The 20045-nt window shown below is 38.6% G+C and overlaps 1 protein-coding gene across 9 annotated transcripts in view; it reads right to left on the bottom strand.

Moving 5' to 3' along the window:
- LOC113064029 (CUGBP Elav-like family member 4) overlaps nt 1–10202 on the bottom strand; it is a 77967-nt gene extending 67765 nt beyond the window's left edge. For 5 of the 9 annotated variants that reach the window (XM_026234537.1, XM_026234538.1, XM_026234541.1 and 2 more), the window contains exon 1: nt 9510–10200. In XM_026234537.1, the coding sequence (XP_026090322.1) occupies nt 9510–9774 (265 nt within the window). In that variant the 5' untranslated portion in view covers nt 9775–10200. Of the gene's footprint in view, nt 1–9509 lie in introns of all 9 variants that reach the window. The other 4 variants (XM_026234543.1, XM_026234546.1, XM_026234540.1 and 1 more) reach the window with 3 other exon arrangements.
- Nucleotides 10203–20045: the final 9843 nt, after the last annotated feature.

The raw sequence follows: 20045 nt of genomic DNA, 5'->3' as shown, positions 1-20045 counted from the left end.
ATTTTATTTCCAGCATGTCATAATTACAATATCTTATGACATTGTCTCATATGACACTTATAAGTTTCTTCATATTGCATTAGTATCTGATAACACTAAATCAGTAAAAGAATAAAAATCGCACTACAAAATATCACCATGATTAGACTTATCTTGCACTTTCTGTTCTTCTCTGCTTGAGAACTTGTGTCCAATGAATGGATGACCTTAGCACACGTGGGGTTTTGTTTTCTATTTCTGGTCCACTTGCAAAAAAGGGCAGTGTGTAAGCGAACAGCACCAAATAAAATCAAACCAAATAAATCAACACTGTATTTGGTCGGGACCAAAGCAAGTGAACTAGCAGAATTTCCTGGTGTGAATACAACTTTAAACAACATAACGTTAATATTCTGACTTGCAGACTATCTGCTCAAAATTGCCCAAATGCACATGTCTGCGTGGCTCTGAATGGACTCCTTTTGTGGACGCGTTTTTCACTCATCAACGTGCAGAAACACAGCAACAAAACTCAAAAAATTCACAGCATTTTAATATAATAGTGTTCTCATTATAATTGTAATATATATATATATATATATATATATATATATATATATATATATATATATATATGACATTCCCAGTAATAATTATTTATATTCCGCATTGTTGTTTGTACTGCTCGCTCTGAAGAGATAATCACCTGTAGTACTACAATGAAGCACTTTACTGTAGCCAACTCAACCAAATGCATTATATACTAGATAAATAATATATACACAAATGTATATTAACCTGCTGAAAGGTTTTGAAATCAATTGTACCCTACCCTACCTGACCGAAAATATCCTCTCTTTAACTCTGCCTGTGGCAATTTGAGTTTTGTTAAAGTTTTAAACCCCTGCCGCCAAGATGCTCCTCTGTCAGTCACAGATTATGGAAAGTGACACTTAAATCTATAGGGGTGGTTGGATTTATCCACGCAAGTTACAATATTAATTTGAAGCTTCTTTCTTTTCAGATTCTTATTTACAGCATCATTTTAATAGGCTGGATATTAACTTATTGGGAGAAAAGGTATTTTTTTATTTGATTGCATTTAGAAAGATTGATAACATTAAGATTTATTATTTCATTAGACACCATCTTTTATGATAAATTTGTATTAAATCATAAAACACTGAATCCAGATAAAAAAGGAAAAAACAGAACGAATGGTAAAATAGAGATTTCCGAAATATTGTGTAATATGGAAAAAACAAAAGAAAAATTATATATATATATAATTGGCTATATCACCCAACCCTAGCAAAACCTGTAACAACCTAAAATACAAACAAAAAGGTTCAGTCCAGTAGGTCTTTAAACGTCTTAAGCTGAAAGCATTTCAGTCCAATAAATATCATGACATTAAAATCCTATTTACATGCAATAACACTGAGTGGGAAAATCACTAATGAGGATTTATTTGTTAACAATGCCTCAATAAAAAAAAATCGTAGTCCCCTATGAATAACAAATAGACTGTTTCAGTAGACGTCAAGCTAATTATAATCTCATAATGGTTTAATAGGGGGTTGTTCCAGAGTCATTACGTGTTTTTCTTAGGGTATATGAGAGTCGTCAAATCACTTCTGTATCAAACACTGTGACTATAACCACATACATAAACACTGCGATCTCCACGTGCTGGAGTTGGCCGGTCTCATATCACCATCTTGACCTGCTCTGACTGCAGACAAAGTATATGCTCCACTCTCACGTATCCCACAATGCTTCTCTAGAAATTACTAGTTTCCACACATCCTTGGTTTTATATCAAACCGTGCATGATAAATCTCAGTACAGCTCAGCACAAGATGGTACATTTGCATAGGTATGAGAATACCTTGTGTCTGCACAGACATACTCTGTATTAAGTTCTCCTAACAATAAAAAATACTGATGGATGGTTGTTCTTACATATAGCTCACAAAACAGCAGTTCTTAAAGACAAATTATGCTTAATATAGCTAATATACTTGACTGTTCAATACGACTTAAACAAATGTTGGTTCAGCCATGTATAATAAGATAATAAATATAATAAACACCAGCTAAAACCAAGTACCAGGATGTTTTTAGTTACCACATATGCTTAAATAAATGAGTTTTGTATACAAATGAAGAACCATTACAGCCTTGTAACTCTGTAAACAAAACGCAAACAAAACCATATGCAAAGCAAACCAAAACAAAACAAAAAACACAAAACAAATCACAAAACAAATCACACACACACAAAAAAAAAACACAAAACAAAACACAAAACAGAACAGAACAAAACAAAAACAAAACAAAACAAAGAAGTGGTACTATTGCCCTTATGTGTTCAACATCAGAGTGTTTTCAGCTACCATTTTTAGATTTCTGTATATCTTTCCATAAAAATCAATGATAAAATTAAAAAAGGCTGCATGCCTAAACCTGCTCATCGCCAAACAACCTACAGCCAGTCTAACAACCAGGTTTATTGTCATTTTATAGCTTCAGTGTGGCCCAAATTACAAACCACTATAAAAAAATAAGTCAGCGGGATGATTAACAGTACACAGCCCCTTTATTCCTTTCCAAAATAGCTTGCTCTTTTTCTCCTCCTTTGTGCTCGTCTACACCAAAAAGTAATTAAACGTTGCTTGCTTAAATCAGTCAATACAATTAAAATGATCTAAGTTATTACCTAGGCTTTGTCTGCTTTTAGTTCTCTACCTAACCATTCTCTGCACACCCTGATAATTAATGGAGTTTGAATACAGCATCATTAGACTAACAAATAGGTAACGCTTCACATAATGAGAAAAAAAGAATTTAAAATTATGTAAAAGGCTCAGACAAAAAGAGCATGCTGGTGTATTTTAAACAAGATGGATGCTGTGCAGACTCTCAGAACGCATCAGGCATGATGAACTAAAAAAAAAAAAATCATTAAATGTTAAATTACACTGACAATGTGGTTGATGTTACATTTATATTTTGCTCGCAGAGAAGAGAAGTGAAAACAGTTTCTTGAAGAGAAAATAAGCAATTAATGGCTCTACATTGGTTATTGCTTAAAAAAAGCTATAATACCTGAAGAGAATTTCCATTCAGCCCTGACTTATGCTACATGCATGCATCCCTCCCTCTTTACTCATGGGCAAACACAGAATTTGAACCAATCACCAAATCACTCTAGAGCCACAGGAAATCACATCAGCTCTGTTTAGCTACTGACTGTTTTGAGCTATGACGTCAAATGCAGCAATAAGAAAAAAAAACATTCATGCTTATAAGAGCCTATATAACGAAATCGATATAATCTAGTTAAATATATAAGAATGTCATAATATTTCTGCTTTAAAAAAATAGTCAAAAAATAAGCTGTATTTTGGGCACACTGCCTTGACAGCAGTACACATATCACTCCTACCTAAACCCTTTAAATATTTAATACACACCAGAATAACACTTAGATGATGCAACTAGTTTGAAAACAGAAACTATTAATTTTGCTAGAGTTGTTGTCAGAACACTGCAAGGCTTCAGAGCTTCTCAAATCTAAATTGTGATTCACAGGCAGAGCGAGATAAAACCAGCATGCCGCAGAGGGGGGTGTGGCCTCGGGCTTTTCAGCGGCGCAGTTTATATGAAATTACAGCTAAACCTTATAAAACTTTTAAGGCTGAACCCAGTTTAGCCCTGCCTTGCTCTTCGAGTCCTGCTATTTAAGTATATGAAAACACAACAAGGCCATTACGCTGGACATAAATCTTGCAGGATAAAATTTTAGGAAGCCTGCAAAAGCCACGCAGCGTAGCGTATTTGCATAGTTTTCAATTTAGAAACTAAATTGTGTTCGCCAAATGCCATTGCTTTCAGTTTAAAACTTCCCATTGCACAGCACAGCTATGTGACAGAGAGTTATGGTTGGTACACATGAAATTCATGAGATGAGTGTTTTGGGATTAGCTGTTGCACATAAACAAGTCTCCAAGCGGTTCGAATGACTGAAAGAACTGAGATGAGTTTCAAAATGCCTCGAGGTGTGAGAAAATGGTTACACTTTGGCCCAATTCAGACAGCACAACAGTGTCACACTAGTCAATAAGGGCCACCGCAAAGTTAGGACTGCCAGACAGGACCTCTATCCTGCTTTTCCTTTCCCCACTTTTTCATCAGCAATTCATCTCTCACCTTGACTAACTATATTTTCTCTTAATGGCTGACCTCTGTGTGGATCGAATCAAATAACACTGGACACAAACCGTTTGGCCACCCGGTCACTGTCTGCCTGAAAAATAGGCCTGCTCTCATGGATACATATTTACATGGATGTTCATGTCGTCACTGCTACTTATATTCAATGCAGATGTGCTACGGACAGCGGTGACCTCAGTCTCATAAACAAAACCGTCGCATGGATCATGTGGCGCAGAAACGGCACTCAAAGCGGGAGCTTGTTGATGCTTTCTCGGCGGTGATGAGGGATCGGAGACTAGAGGCTTGAGAGGATTTGGGATGGGCCGAGGCTCGGAACATCTGCAGATCCGAACGAGCTAGAGAAGAAAAAAAAGAGAAACGCTGTGTGTGCAGATGATGCAACAGCAATGCAATAGTGAGTCCAGGACGCGAGCTGAATTAACACCAAGCCGCAGGAGGAAAAACCCAGTGTTTCTCTGTCTCCGGCAAGGACATCCAATTGTCTTTTGGAAAAATCCTGCCCTGAAACTCAGGTTTAGGTTGCCGAGAAACAGAATGTTCTTCCCCGATAACACATCAGCCCAATGTAAAACATTCTTACTAATACATTTTTCAAGGAGGGCTTGTTTGGACCTTCGAAACGAGACGGTCTAGAAAATAAAGACCACCTTGGACAGATATTTTGAAGTTAGCAATCTTAAGTTTATTAATCTTCACTTCTCAAACACAGCTGCTGTGAGCTGCAGCTAATCAAGATGCTAAGTTGCTAACTGTCCCAACTGCAGACTCTGTCGGCTGGGAGAGACAGTCATTCATAGCGGCAATCTCCTCTACGCTAAAAGGCATGCAAGGAGAAGACGTTACGGTCCACAGCATGTCTCCTGTAGCTGCCGGTGACCGGTACAAATGGCCTCTATTAGCTGTGCTGAGTCACGCAGAGCAGCCAAATGAAAGTGCTGGAGGACTCCAGAACACCCCCCCCCCCCGCCCCAAACCAGCTCAGGCCTGCCCCACGTATCTGATTTTCTCCATCTAACTCTTTCACTGTCTATTTCTGTTACTCCGTTTAAAACCCAAATCCCATTCATGTGCAAAACTCTCTGTTATTCTGTTTACATCCATCTTTTTGTTTCGTTTCTCCTTTCTACCACTCTCTTTTTCAATCCATCACTCTCCCGATCTCCATCCTTTAGCAAGTGACACAGCATTTGCCTCTTTCTCCCGAGAGACAGGAGTCTGAAGACTAGATAACTGATGTACAGAATCATTACTTTGGCTGCTCAGGCATGAGGATGAATGGAGCCCCCTCTACTCAATGTCTCATTAGAGTCAACACATAAAATTCATTGTGCTTTATTAAGTCATCGCTCCAGATGCATTTCCAGCATGGCAAAATCAAATGTATGCCCGCATGGCACGTCTGCATATCAAAAACAGAGCACAAACGTAGACCATATGCATGAGAATAATGACTATCAAAAATAGATGGCGTGAATTCAGCAGCACAGTATGAAAACACAGCGTCTCCTCCTACGTGCTTCTTTATAGCATCAAACGTGTTCCCTCTCCACCTACACTCATCACAACTTCAAACGCTCACACTTCTCAACGATGGTCGCTTCTGGTGTTTACCTGTACAGCGCGGGATCGTTTAATAATGATTTTAGAATCTGCTGAAAATGTGAGAGAAACTTAAACTGCACCACTAGCAATTAAAGGCATAGTCCACTCAAGACATTTTAATCGGAGTAATAATTTACTCACATTCACTTTGTTCCAAATCTTTCTTTCTTTAGGAGGAACATAAAAGGAAAACGTTGGGATCCGAACAATGTTGACTTTCATTGCATGGACATTTCTCAAAATAGTTCCACAGAAGAAATACATTAAGAAAGGGAGTAAATAAGTATTAAAAAACAATTATTATTTTCTGTCTGGATGTGATCTCGACAGTCTGGCTCACCAAATTGCAAGAAGCAGAAACTAGCTCCAAGTGACACCACATTTACACTGAAAAGCTTGAGTTTCTGCCGTTACCGTTTTCCTAAGACCCCAACAGAGATCTGCAGACCTGCTCTCAGGACCTCATCTCAGCGTGTGGTGTATTGGTAAATCTTGAACGATGTGTGTGGGAGGGTAAGTGAGTGAATAAATGGATGACAAAACCCCTTCCAGCCTGTGAATGGAAAGAGAAATTGCATGATTGGGAGAGGAGAGACGGTGGAGACATGCAGCAGGCTGGAGGAGGTGATAACGTGTGAAGAGAGGAAGAGGGTGGAGGAGGAGACGGATGAAGTGCCAAGATGGAGAACTTCCTATAATTATGAAAACAAGACAATGTGATCATGTTAATGGAGGGCAGACAACTGTTGGACTAGAGTATTTATGGAGCTTTAAAAAATAATAATTTGTTCAGGAGGCACTGTCAGAAAAAAATCCTTTTAGGGGAAGCTTGGTAGCTTTTAGCCTGTCACTGGTGCAGATCCTTTAAAGTCACCATGAAATCAAAATGGACAATTCTTCTTCTTTTTATTATGGCATATTGCTGTGTTTATTTTATCTGTGCACTGCACACTATAAACTTAAATTCATGTGCCCTCATAATCTTACACCAAAAACATTAACATGGCTTTCTCCTTGCATTTCTTCTGATGATGTGTACACCAGCACGAGGACAAGACAATAAAGCTGTCACTCTGATGTGAGATCACAGCAATTAGCAAACAATGATCCAATCAATTCTCAGTGGACAATAATGAGTCCTACCCATTTTTTTTTCTCATTTTAAGAAGCAGTTACACTCAGATATACATCAGAAGAGGGGTAAAAGACGACTGCAAATTCTGTTTCATCCCGACTTTAAAGGAACAGTACAACCAAAAACGAAAATTCTGTAATCATTTACTCACACTCATGTCGTTCCAAATCTATATGACTTTCTTTCTTCAGTGGAACTCAAAAGAACTTTTGGGTCCTTCTTTTTATGGAAAAAAAAAACACTAAGAGAAAATATCTGTGCATGCAGTTTTGGAACAACATGAGGATAAATAAAAGATGACAATTTGAATTTTAGGTGAACTACCCCTTTAAGGGTACTGACCCAGTGACAAGCTGTTATAAATGGACTACTTTTTCTGAAAGTGAAGGAAAAGGTCAGTTTTACAAAACAGCATATTAAGTTCTTGAAGCAATGAAAGCTCCAGAGCAGACAGGCCTCAGTGTACTCCAAGGTACAGAGAGAATGGCACTGCTGCCAAAAGGAAATGGATTTTGAGAGACACTGACGCCAGTGCTTATGTTTTGGAGAGGGAGCGAACGAGTACCTAAACTCAGTTACAACATGGAGCCATGCAGGCCTGACGACCACACTAGTGAATACAGGCCCTGCAGTGGGGGGATGGGTACAAAGGACATATATTGCAGGAAGGAGACAGCTCCTAGAATCAGTCGGCACGACTCCCCATAGTTCACGAGCAACATGATTAACCACCAGACAGGGAGTACTCCAGCAGTGCTATTAATAAAAGATAACCTCCTACCCTCCCCAGACCTGCTTCTCAAAGCCACATTTTTTGCTAGGCACATACAAAGGACAGCTTTGTTTACTACAACAGAGGGACTACATCCCTGGGGCTGGGGTATGCAGCTCATCCCTTGGCTCCTAGGGTCGGATGGGTAAATTAGCCTCTGATGTGACCCGAAACAATGTCTTCTGGGTTGTGGATCAATTAGACAAGAATGTGAAATAATGACACCCCTGGGAAAATGTTCCTAGGGAGACCCCCTTTGGACCTCTGTCCTAGGGATCCAGGAATTGATCTTTCCGAACACACCACAGGTACACAGCTTCGGCAGTAATTACCACACTGCAGGAGCAGACGAGCGCACAAACAAGACACAGTTGTGGCCGAGGCTAACCGGAGATGTGAGCTGCTGCGTATGACACCAACTGGCGAGGAGAAGATAAGCAGGAGGTAATTATAGTTCGGCTGCCGTTACTGCTAGAACTCACCACACTGAAATGCTATTGTGCAGACTGTCATCATGAATTAATATTTTATTGTGAAGCAATAGAACAGGAACAATCATGACTACACATCCCCAATTAAGAGATTAAAAGGTTACTCGACAGACCCTTTCGGCACAGATCCTATCCTTGCTCACAATACTTGTCTCAGATTCTATGTGGTGTTATTCTTTCTTTCTTTCTCTCTTTTTTGTGAACAAAAAAGAACTAATTGAGGGAAATGTTTACAGAAGCTAGACACACATTTGTTTTTCAACCATGGTGGAGACTGTCTATTGGTTTCTATTGCTTTAATACAGAGTTAATTATATATTTTTTCTATCTTTACCAAATCTCAGAAAATCCTGTAGAACAAAGACTTTTCTATTTTTGAAGATCTAGTCAGCAATATAGGCAAAACCTGAACAAACACAGAGAAAGAAAGGTACTCCGAAGTTTTTTTTTGTAGACAGCTTCTACAGGGCTTTCACACTATGCTTAACCTTGGGTTAACATCTTTCTCAACACCTGTTAAAGCCCAGTTCTAAACTTGGGTTAACAAGAGACTTGCAATTTTTGAAAGGGGTTAGCATAACTTTTAACCATAGGTTATACAAGATAATACATTACACTAACACCAAAAGGTTACGTTGAGTTGTTTAGCAACAAACACCTGTCTCAGTACTAACCTCATTAAAAATGCATGCGCTTTGTACAGCCGCTAAAACTTTCACGCGGTGTTTAGTCTCCACGTCTGCGGGGAAACGGTTAAAAAATGTCAAACAGCCACGGCAAATAATGAATACACGATATAATTCAGCTCCACATTGCGACTTTTCACACTGATGAACAAGCAGTTTTTAAACAGTAACGTTATTTGTATAACGTTAATATTCAAATAAGAACGTGACAAACTCACAGCGTGTAATCCCAAAACCTACTCAAAATTAACAACTTGGCAAGTATGAACAACGTGAAACACAGAATATCATACGTCAATTTCAAGTGTGAAAAACCCACCCCCAACCTCAAATTAGGCTCGCGTAAAAACCCCGAAGTACCGTATTCCTCCAATCGCTTTCTAACAAAATTCGCTTCGTGTTGGTCGCGGAACAATTCTAAATCAATGCTTAACTTTCGTAGTACATCAAGAAATTAATAATTCCTCAACACATTTCATATATGGCATTTATACATGCATAAAAAAGCAAGTACATCCAAGCATGTCATCCGATTTTATGATGGAAACGGAGGCAAAGCAAATCAAGAGATTCTAGTGACAGGAACCGAGTGTGAAACGTACCTTTGTGCATGCCAGTGAAGCGGTCTTTCAGCACGGTGAGCTCGTAGATCTTGCCAAATTCCTCGAAGAGCGGCCGGAGGTCCTTCTCGTCCAGGTTGCGGGGTATCTGACCGATGAACAGTTTGATGGCATCGTGGTCCTTCATGGGAATGGTGGCGCAGCTCGCGGGACTGTGCGTGTGGCTTATTCCGTTCACGAGCCCGTTCGTACTGGCAGCTCCTCCGTGCACCACGGCGTCCACCTGTCCGTTCGTTAAAGTTGCCATGTTCACGGCGAGGACTTTCAGCTGCTACACCTTCGAAAGTGTTTCGAATGACGCGATGAGACGTCCTACTCTGGTTTTCGACGAAAATGTAGAGATGGAAACATGTACCATTGAACACAAGTCAAATATTAAATGCGTTTGGTCGTCCAGGCGGAGGCGTGTTTCCTTGTACGTGTCCCTTACTACTTACTTCATTCATTCATGTAATAAAAACGAGAGAAGAGAGAGAGAGAAGGAGAGAAAGAGAGAGAGAGAGACCGACCAAGAGCGTTCGCTTTACCTCCGTTCCCCTCGCCCCAGCTTCTAGCTACCCTTTTATTTTTTGCATTGAGAAGTCGGTATGGGTGTCCTCCCGGTTTAAACCGACAGGGCTGTCTCAAACGCGCTCTGTGCAGTAGGGAGGAAGAGAAGAAAAAGTAGCTCCCTTTATGCCACACGACGCACTCTCTCCCCCTCTCATCGTTATACAGGAACATGGTATGTTCCGCTGAAGGAGAGGGACTATAAATAAAGAAAATATCACATTTACACGGCTCTTTGTACGCTGCCTTGTGAATGATGCACCTTAGACTTACGTACGTAGTGCCATTCAATCTGTTTATTAGACGAAGAAAAAATATATGCATTGTTTTGTTTGTTTTTTTTCAACGCACTTTAATGCATCATGTTCCCCCGTGAGCTTTTCTCAGGAAAGCATCAAAGGATTCACCAAAATTCGAGGGGATCTACTGGACAGCGCCAGTGCTGAAACGCTCAGAAAGTGCAAGGGCAAAAAACAACCTTACATTTAATCTCGCCGGGATAAATCATTTTAATTTGATCATTATAATTATTTTTACTTATCAGTCAAAGAAAAACTAAAATGTATGTGTGTTTAATCGACGTCTATTTTCAAATGCAAGAGGTAGAAAGAGGGCTGTGAGCTCCTCCGCGCGGTGTGCACGGGCAGGCAGGCGACACTGTGTGTGTGTGCGTGCGTTTCTGTGTGTTCAGGAATGGGTGTAATAAATATACAAATCTCTACGATATTGTTGATTCCCAAAGAGGAATCTTTAACCCGTTCACAATCAGTGTCCAGTGTGTTTTGTATGGTTTTGGTCAATAGGTATCATCATAAGATTTTTTTTTGTTTTTTTTGTATAGATTGGATGCTACTATGTCAATATATAAGTGCTACATATGTTGCTCAATAATTTTATTTTTAACCACAATACTATTATTCACAAAATTACAATTTTTACAGCATTTTGTATCAAATAAATGGAGTCTTGGTGACCATATTACAAAGGTTTGACCCGAAGTGTATACTAGCACACACACACACACACACACACACACCCACACACGTTTGTTTTTGTGAAAAGTGGGGACATCCCATAGGCGTAATGGTTTTTATACTGTAGAAACTGTATATTCTATCGCCATTCACCAACCCTACCCCTAAAACTAACCCTCACAGGAAACTTTGTGCATTTTTCCTTTCTCAAAAAAACTCATTCTGTATGATTTATAAACGTTTTGAAAAACGGGGACATGGCTTATGTCCTCATAAGTCACCCTCTCCTTGTAATACCTGTGTCATACCCATGTCATTATACAGAGTTGTGTCCTGATATGTCACAAAAACATGCCCCCCCCCCCACACACACACTTCCATATTTTATGGGGACATTGTATAGTTGTAATGGTTTTTATACTATCCCCTTACCTTAACCCTACCCTGAAGCCTACCTCTCACACACACAACCTTCTGCCATTAAAAACAGTTCTGTATGAGGTTTTCCACATTGGGACCAAACAAATTGTCCCCACAAGGTCAAGGTTTGGCCCCCTATAACATAGGAAATTCCAGGACCACACACACAGAACCTATGCGTATTGAAATGGACATTACAAACAGCAATTAAAATCTTATCATAAAACTTTTTTTGTTTGTTTTATTATTATTATTATTATTTAAATAAACGATCGTTTATGGCTGGATTTAGAGTAGAATTATAGCATGGTCATATTTCATGTGTCCCTGTAACATAATTCAAGAGTAACGGGTCAATTTTAAGTACTATTAGAGATATTATTTATACTCAAATCTTTTAGCTTAGAGCTTACTTTTTATTGTGTCTGTGGATTTCATCAGACAAAAAATGCTGTTGCGAATGACGACAGAGCATTTGCTTCAACAAATAAACTCTCCTCTTTCACTGAAGCCAAAAAGTGTCTCTTCAGTTTCATAACATAACCCCATCAATGAAACTTCAGAGATCTGTTCTTTATGATCAGGAAAAACATCCTTCCTGTAATGAAGACTGACTGAACAGATGTAATCAAGACTGCTTGGAGATTTGAGTGACGCCTCCAAACATCTAACCTGAGCCCTGAACACCTCTGAAATCCCACTTATCAACGATACGAACTGCTGTTGACAGTCAAAGTGTGTATGCATATGTGCAAACGTTGCATGCAAGCCTCCCATTTCCACACCAGAGCACACAACTACAGCATTTTTCATGCTGACAATGACACACCACTGTCGAGACCAAATCACCTGCTCATAATGATGGGAAATTGTAGGCTGCTTCAGAGTTCCTGCTGAGTATGAGGCGCACAGCGAACAACAGGTGTACATATGTTCAGCACCAGTACAATGGCAGGTAGGAGAACTCAGGTGAACCTAAAGTGGAGGAAAACAACAAGCCATTTTAGAGGAGGCCTTCTGAATGCTTTAAAAAGCCATGACGTAGCTGTTCAGAACAATGATTCTCAATTTCGCTTCAGAACTTAGATTTAGTACTGGATATCAAGTTGAGATACCAAATTTAATACCAAACATTTGATACCAAATTTAACATGTTCATGCAAAACAAAGGTCTTTGATGGCATCTACAATTCTACAAGTTCTACAAATAACTCTTAACATCCATTGAACCTTTTAATTGCACAAAAAAAAAAAAAAAAAGGCGGGTTCTTCAAAAATAATGGTTCTTCAATGTAAGAATGTCATAGATGAACCATTTATTTTCCCAAATAACCTTTTAGGTTTTCTTTTTAAAAAACAACAACAACAACAAAAAAAAAACACCCAAAAAAATAAAAATAAATAAATAAAATGTATTTGTTTTTCCTGAATGCTAACAATCTTTTAAAAGAAAATGTTTTCACTACATAGAATATTTTGTTGAATAGAAAGATACCTTGGATGTTAAAAGTGCTTTGGTGAATTTCACTGTATCCTTGAGTTGGATATATGGCTCTCAGGATATAAAAAAAAGCAACCGGGTTGCATGTTATCAAAAAAAAATACAAAAAAATTACATATATATATATATATATATATATATATATATATATATATATTAGGGGTGTAACGGTTCACAAAATTCACGGTTCGGTTCGATACGATACACTGATGTCACGGTTCGGTTCGGTTCGGTTCGGTTCGATACGTTTTAGATACAGCAAAATGTAAAAACATCTCAACTTTTCAGAATGCCGCAAGCGCACCGCGGGTCATGTGACAAGAACCAACCAATCAGCTTCATCCTTTCCCGTAACAACGTTGAGAGCTCAGCCAAGATGAAGGAACAGCTGATCATAGTTGTATATGGATTGCAATTTTGAAATAAATTTAGTACCAGAGCTACTGCAAGCGATTTTTAGAGCTGCAAATCCATTTATCCTTCGCTGAAATTTCCGCGTCTCATGGAGAGAGCACGTCATTGTTGCTTAGCAAAGACAGACAGACGCCTCATGAGAAAGACGCGCTTAGCGTTTTCCATGCGTTTTTAGGCACGATATGTGAACGGCCCCTAAGGCGCTCGCTCACTCAGCACGCGCTGAAGGCTCGTTGCAAAATGTCTAATGCATTTAACAGACCAGAAATATAAGATCCTAAAATAACCAACAGGTCTGGTGTTTGGGTTGGATTCCCTGTAAGCTATAGTTTCTAAATGCTGCAGGGATAGTTTGCTGCGTGCATGTTTCTCCTTTTTTTCGTCTTTTCCCAGATAGTACTGACGCATATATCCCAGATATTCCCGCTGTTTTTTTCTTTTTTCTTTGTAATCCCGCTGGTGTACCCTGTCATGTTGCAGATGCGACATACCGTTGTTTTTTTATCCACCACTCTCTTGCCATCACCATTATAGCTTAAAGGGAATCCAAAGTGCACCCAAACACCAGACCTGTTGGTTATTGGAGGATCTTCTCATTTCTAGTCTGTTAAACGCATTGGCTATTTTGCAACGAGCCTTCAGCGCGTACTGAGTGAGCGAGCGCCTGCTGAGTAGCCTAACATAAACATATAAGATGGTGTTTTTTTCTTCTTCGGGAGTGTCAGGGGCGTTGCCTGTTACGTTGTTTGGGTTATTGGGCTACCTTGTTGAACGCATATCATTATATTTCTTTCTCTCTCTTTTTTTTTTTTTTTCAAATATAATTAATTACTCCAACGAACCGTTCGGTATACATAATGCGTACCGCGTACCGAACCGAAAGCGTCGTACCGAACGGTTCAATACGAATACGCGTATCGTTACACCCCTAATATATATATATATATATATATAAAGAGATTACAGTAACAACAAAGAAAGCAAGAATAGTTCTTTTCTATGATGTGTCATTGTCCTTTTTGCTTCTAAGAGCAACCTTTATTTTTAAGAGTTCAAAATGATAATAATAATAATAATAATAATAATAATAATAATAATAATAATAATAAACGCTATGCATTGCAGCATGCTATGTTTCTTAGAAGAGCAACTTAATTGCATCTTTCCAAATAAGTAATTTATAGCTCAGCTTGTATCTACATTGCATCTCTTATTGTTTCATGTTGCAAAGGTCAACTGGGCAAATATTAAAACACAGTATAATCTTGTATGTGTTTGGCCTTAACAATGCGATTTTAAAAAGTTGGATGTGGTCCAAAGTAGCATTAAAAAGGAAACGAAATACACTCTGTGGCCCTCTCACCTTCCGCACTCAAAAGGCTGTAATGGCCCGTTAATGTCATTTCGGACTATCAGTATAACCCAGCCCAGATGAGTCAGTTCGCTTTCTTTGGCAGGGCATTGCGCTCGGTTCTGCAAGCATACCCTTGGGGCCGTGCTGCCCGAGATCATGCCCAACTTGCCTTAAGCCATATTTTTAATACAAGAACGAAATGTGTTAGCACAAATCATTATAATTATGTTATGTGCTTAGTATTGCAATGATTATATAAGTCATGTTGCCATTATTGTTCCCTATAGTCTTTCTTTTCATCACTTTCTCATCCCTTTCACTGTTTTCAAGCCAGCCCAAATAAAAAGCGTCTGATGAGCACATTCATCTTCATGATAATAATAATCATATGCAATTAACGGGTAATTTACAGACCAATTTGGTCTACAGAGGGAGCACCATAGGTCGCTGGGAGTATGGTTGATGAACCTGGAGTGAAACCGGAATGCTCCAATCTAATGGTCTCAAGAGGAGAGTCTCACATTTTCATTCTAAAATTTTATCTCAAATAAGCCTTACAATCAAATGGCAATTTTTTTTTTTTTTTTCAAGAAATAAATAATAAATCCAAATGTTATTTTCTTCGACAGCAGGCCTGCTGCTAAAAATAAGCACTGTCATTCCACGCTTCTGCATGGCTGCTGGAACAACACTAAGCCGCTGTCCGTGGTGCTGAAATATTCTCACCGAGGCACAACTAGTCAAAACCAGTCAAAAGTTTGGAATAATTAAAAAAAATGTTAAATGTATGACAGTTTCCACAAAAATGTTATGCAGCAAAACCTATTCAACATTGATAATTATAAAAATATTAATCGGGCACCAAAAATAATTGAGCATTAAATCAACATTTCTGAAAGATCATGTGACACTGAAGACTGGAGTAAAGGGTACCAAAACATAATGGGAATAAATTACATTTTAAAACATATTTAAATAAAAAATAATTATTTTAAAATGTAAAAATATTTTCTGTATTTTTGATCAAATATATATAGCCTTGGTGAGCTTCTTAAAAAAAAAATCTATTATTTTACACTTTTGGCCAATAGTGTAAATCGACTGACCCCTTCTAAAAATGAGTTTACTTGAAATAGATTGCTTTAAAATTATACCAAAAGTAACAAAAGCCCTTTTTTGACAACGTTTGACTATAATAACTTGAAATAACTGAAATAACACTGAAATAACTTGTGCCCTTGGAATATTACTTTGAATCAAATCCTGTTCCGTCAGTGTAATTGTTGAGGAACACAAATAAACGAGTGGCAAATGAAATTCTTGCAGGGCAGCTTGCACAAATAGATTGATAATGTGCTCCAGCTGCTGTAAAATACGTTGAGGTTTTGATATTACCTGTTCTGCATATTAATATCTCTCCTAACCTGTCCTTCATCCAGGACAAAGTTCTAAATCTCAGAGAGCCTTGAGCCTCTGAGGTGGTTCATCATCTCAGTGTAATTTAGGAGAACGAGCAGAGAAAGGGCAGAGGACCACAGAATTCCGAAAAACCTTTGATAGAGCAATGCTATGGAAATACACAGAGTTCAGCTAATTGGAATGAGGAAGCAGCAAGAAAATAAGACATGTGACTCAAAATCAGAAAAACAACAACCAAGCAAGCATATAAAAGATGCTAATTATCAGATCCACTGAGAATATCATACATGCCAGTCTAAGAAACTTTACAGAAAACCACTCCTGAATTTCATCAATTTTACAGCTATGTTGCGGAAAAGGATCTGATTTTATTGAAAAGAAAAAAGCTATTTGGGGACACATTTATGGAACGAAATAAAAGCATGGATTGGTGGAGGTTTTCCCTTTAATTATTGTTTACTCTAGAGGAGCTGCTTATTGTGTGAGCAGTGAGTTTTTTTTTTTGGCATCAGAAGGGAGTCGTTGGTTGTTAGTGCAGTATTGAAAACAGATTAGCGCTTTACCACTTGACACAGTTGGGCATTTCTTTCAAACTTAAATCCTGAATCACAACTCTCAGCTGACTCTTAAATTCTCTATCCCGTTGTAGAAGAAAACACAGCATCGGAACAACATTATCCATATTCAGCTGAGCTCTCTTTGAGGAAAAGGCCAAAATGGCAGTGTTTGAAGGATCTTTGTTAAAGTGATACTTCAAAAAATTCTTTCTTCCATTATAATCTAATATAATATCAGTTTATATATATAAATATATAAACATATCCACTAACTTTTTGAACTCAAAAGTTTAGAGTAAAACATTTTTATTTAAAAGAAACTAAAAACTTTTATTCAGAATATATTTATACACACACACACACACACACACACACTACTGGTGAAAAGTTTGTGATCAATATGGCTTGTAAATACAGAAAAAAATTAATGTTTTCTATTTTAATTTATTTATTTGATGCAAAGCTGAATTTTCATCTGTCACATGATCCTTAAGAAATCATTCTAATATTATGATTTATTATTAGAATGATCAATGTTGGCAACAGTTGAGCTGCCAAACATTTTTCAGGATTCTATAACAATATAAATCTTTTCTATCACTTCTTAACACTATTGGGTGTACTATGCCTAAATGTTTTTTTTTTTCTGTCTTAACAGCGCACATAAATGCTTCTCATGAGGCATACAATAACTAATGAATTCCTTACATTATTCCCACCAGGATTAGACACAGAGAGAGAGGTTCTCACCTGTATTTGGCTTCTAACTTCTCCTCATGTCAGTCCCAACTCTTTAATCAGTGGTTTGGAATCCTGTAACCTCTGACCCCTCGGCTGTCTCACAGCACCTGTGCCACAGGTAGACGTGTCACCTCGCTGTCATGTCAGCTCCACTCCGCTCTTTACAGTGACTGTGGTGTCTGGCTGTCTGGCCCTGCAGAGCTCCTGATTGCTCCCCCTGGAAGGTGTTAGAGAGGTGGGCGAAGCCACCTGCCACTGCCCTACAGCGATGGAACTGAGCGGAGGGGTTGGAGCTCAGCGTGACTGCTGGAAATATAACACATGGTGCTGCCAAAGACCATTCCAATGGGGGGTGAAGGAGGTGGGGGGTGTGAGAAAGATAAAGCAAGAAGAAATGACTGTACCATTGCAACGGTGGCTCCTTCAAAGTGAAGAACTGTGCCTATGGAGACAGCAAAGTCACTCAGGACCAATTTTCCTTCTTCTAAACCAGGTGCAAGCAATTACATGAAATGATTGGACAATCAGTCAGTCTCAAATACTCCGAAGACACCATAAACTTGCTATCATGTGTTTGTGTTTCAGGTGCTGTTTCTGGGCAGCAACCACTCCAAAGGGAGAGAAAGGTGACAATGGAAAAAGCGCAGACATGCTTTATGAGGTATTTCTGTGGAAATAGCCAGCCTGTCAGCCACCACAAGAAAGCATAAACAACCTGTTGTATTTTTAACTGTTGTATCCTTTAAAAAGACCCAGGGGGAATTTTTAAAATACTGCCACTGAGCTAAATTACTTGGAGCCCCTTGGGGACCCTTTGTAAGAACCATATACATTCATTTTGTGTAAAGTATGCAACAGAATACCTGGTTAAAAGGGATTTTAGGATAGAGATGGGACAATATAATCCATACAGGCGTCGATTAAGTGCAGCTGAGTGTCAGCTATGTCTAGGCCCCACCAAGAAACAAATCACATCAGTATTTCAGTCATAGTATGCTTAGTACACAACTACTATAGCTCTCGCCTGCTTTCAAGGTATTTAACAGGCACACAAACAATAAAACAGGATCTGCAGCTATTAGCCCTTCATTTAATACCTTTTTCAAGACCTTTTTCTTTTATAAGACAATCTCAGCTAATAAATTGACTGTTCATGCAACTACGTAAAATTAAAATATGATTCCACTGCACGAACACAAACATACTGTCCCCAACAGAGTATGATTTTTTATTTTACTGAAAGAAAACAAAAGCATACTTAATAAATACAGCCTTGGTGAACAGTGACTTCTTAAAAAAATAAAAAAATAAAAATACAGACCTATATAAGATCAAGGATATTTATTCTATTTTGATGGGATAATAAGCATGTCAGTGTCACAGTCCTAGTTTATTACACGTCCATCAAAATTTGCCTGATTGACAGCCACCACAAAAAATATCATGGACAAAAAATGCACGTCATTTCAAAGACTAATGAAGAAACCCAGCATACTTAAAATAAACACTGCATTATGAAACTGAATTACACATGAATGAACATGTGGCTTGACAACCACAACTAAAACATATCACAACAGTATACTAACACTTAATTGCAGTGCAAGAATGACAGGTTGTGAGATGTTATTAATGTAACCCACACTGAGCTTATATTTCATTTTTACAGCATCTAGACACCAGGCAGTATGCATCATCTGAGACACTTTTATGCTATTTTTCCAGTAAAATAGAATACATATCTTAAGTGATTTTGGGCTATTAAATGTGCATTTGAAAACTAGATTCTTTCATCGTCTTGTAAATACCATGGTTGGACAAATTCATTGTCGTCAGTGAAAGCACTTCAAGTGAGTGCCAGTCTTATCTGGTGACACTACAACGTGCAATGTGTCTTGCCAAGTTAATGTGGCACAAACCAGAGGAAATGGGGTCAATTAGATGTCCCACCTCACCAGGCTTCCCACACCTACACGTAAAGCACTGAGGTAGCATTACAAAGACCTCTACTGGATTACAAGAGCAAATGTTAGTGTCTGCGGACATCCAACCCATCGTCTCTTACATCTGACATGGGCCACGTTCTCGGTATTGGCACTCTCTAATCTCACTTCGCTCCTGGGAGAACATGGAGTAACTGCAACGCCATTATCTAATGACGGGGCTGAGATGCCGCTCTCACATGCTGTATATTTAGAACAGGCCCCAGGGTGCTCTTTAGGAGGTTAACATCCACTGGCCCTGATGCAACCTTCTTTCTGGCACCCTGCCCGACCCATTAGACTTGGCTTTGGTTCTTAAAAGCATTGTTAGAAAGAGCCAGACGTCAAGCAAACATACCTGGATGAGTCGTGGAGGGACACATTTCCATCCATATTTCCATTTTAGAAAGCCTGCAAGCGGCACAGACAGAAGACACAGAATTACTTAACATCGGTGCGCTGAGTCGGCAAAAAAAGCATGTTTTAAAATAGTGGCCTTGATGAACTATTTATGACATGATGGCTTCCCTCATGAATATTAATTTGGAGGTCATGCTGACATAAACGTTGTAGGTTGCCCAAACGCATATGCAAATTAATATTCATA

The sequence above is a fragment of the Carassius auratus genome, chromosome 46 (assembly GCF_003368295.1).
Source record: "Carassius auratus strain Wakin chromosome 46, ASM336829v1, whole genome shotgun sequence".
Classification (NCBI taxonomy): Eukaryota; Metazoa; Chordata; class Actinopteri; order Cypriniformes; family Cyprinidae; genus Carassius; species Carassius auratus.
Note: the sequence above shows the minus strand (reverse complement) of the source record. Positions and strands in the feature narration are given on the sequence as shown.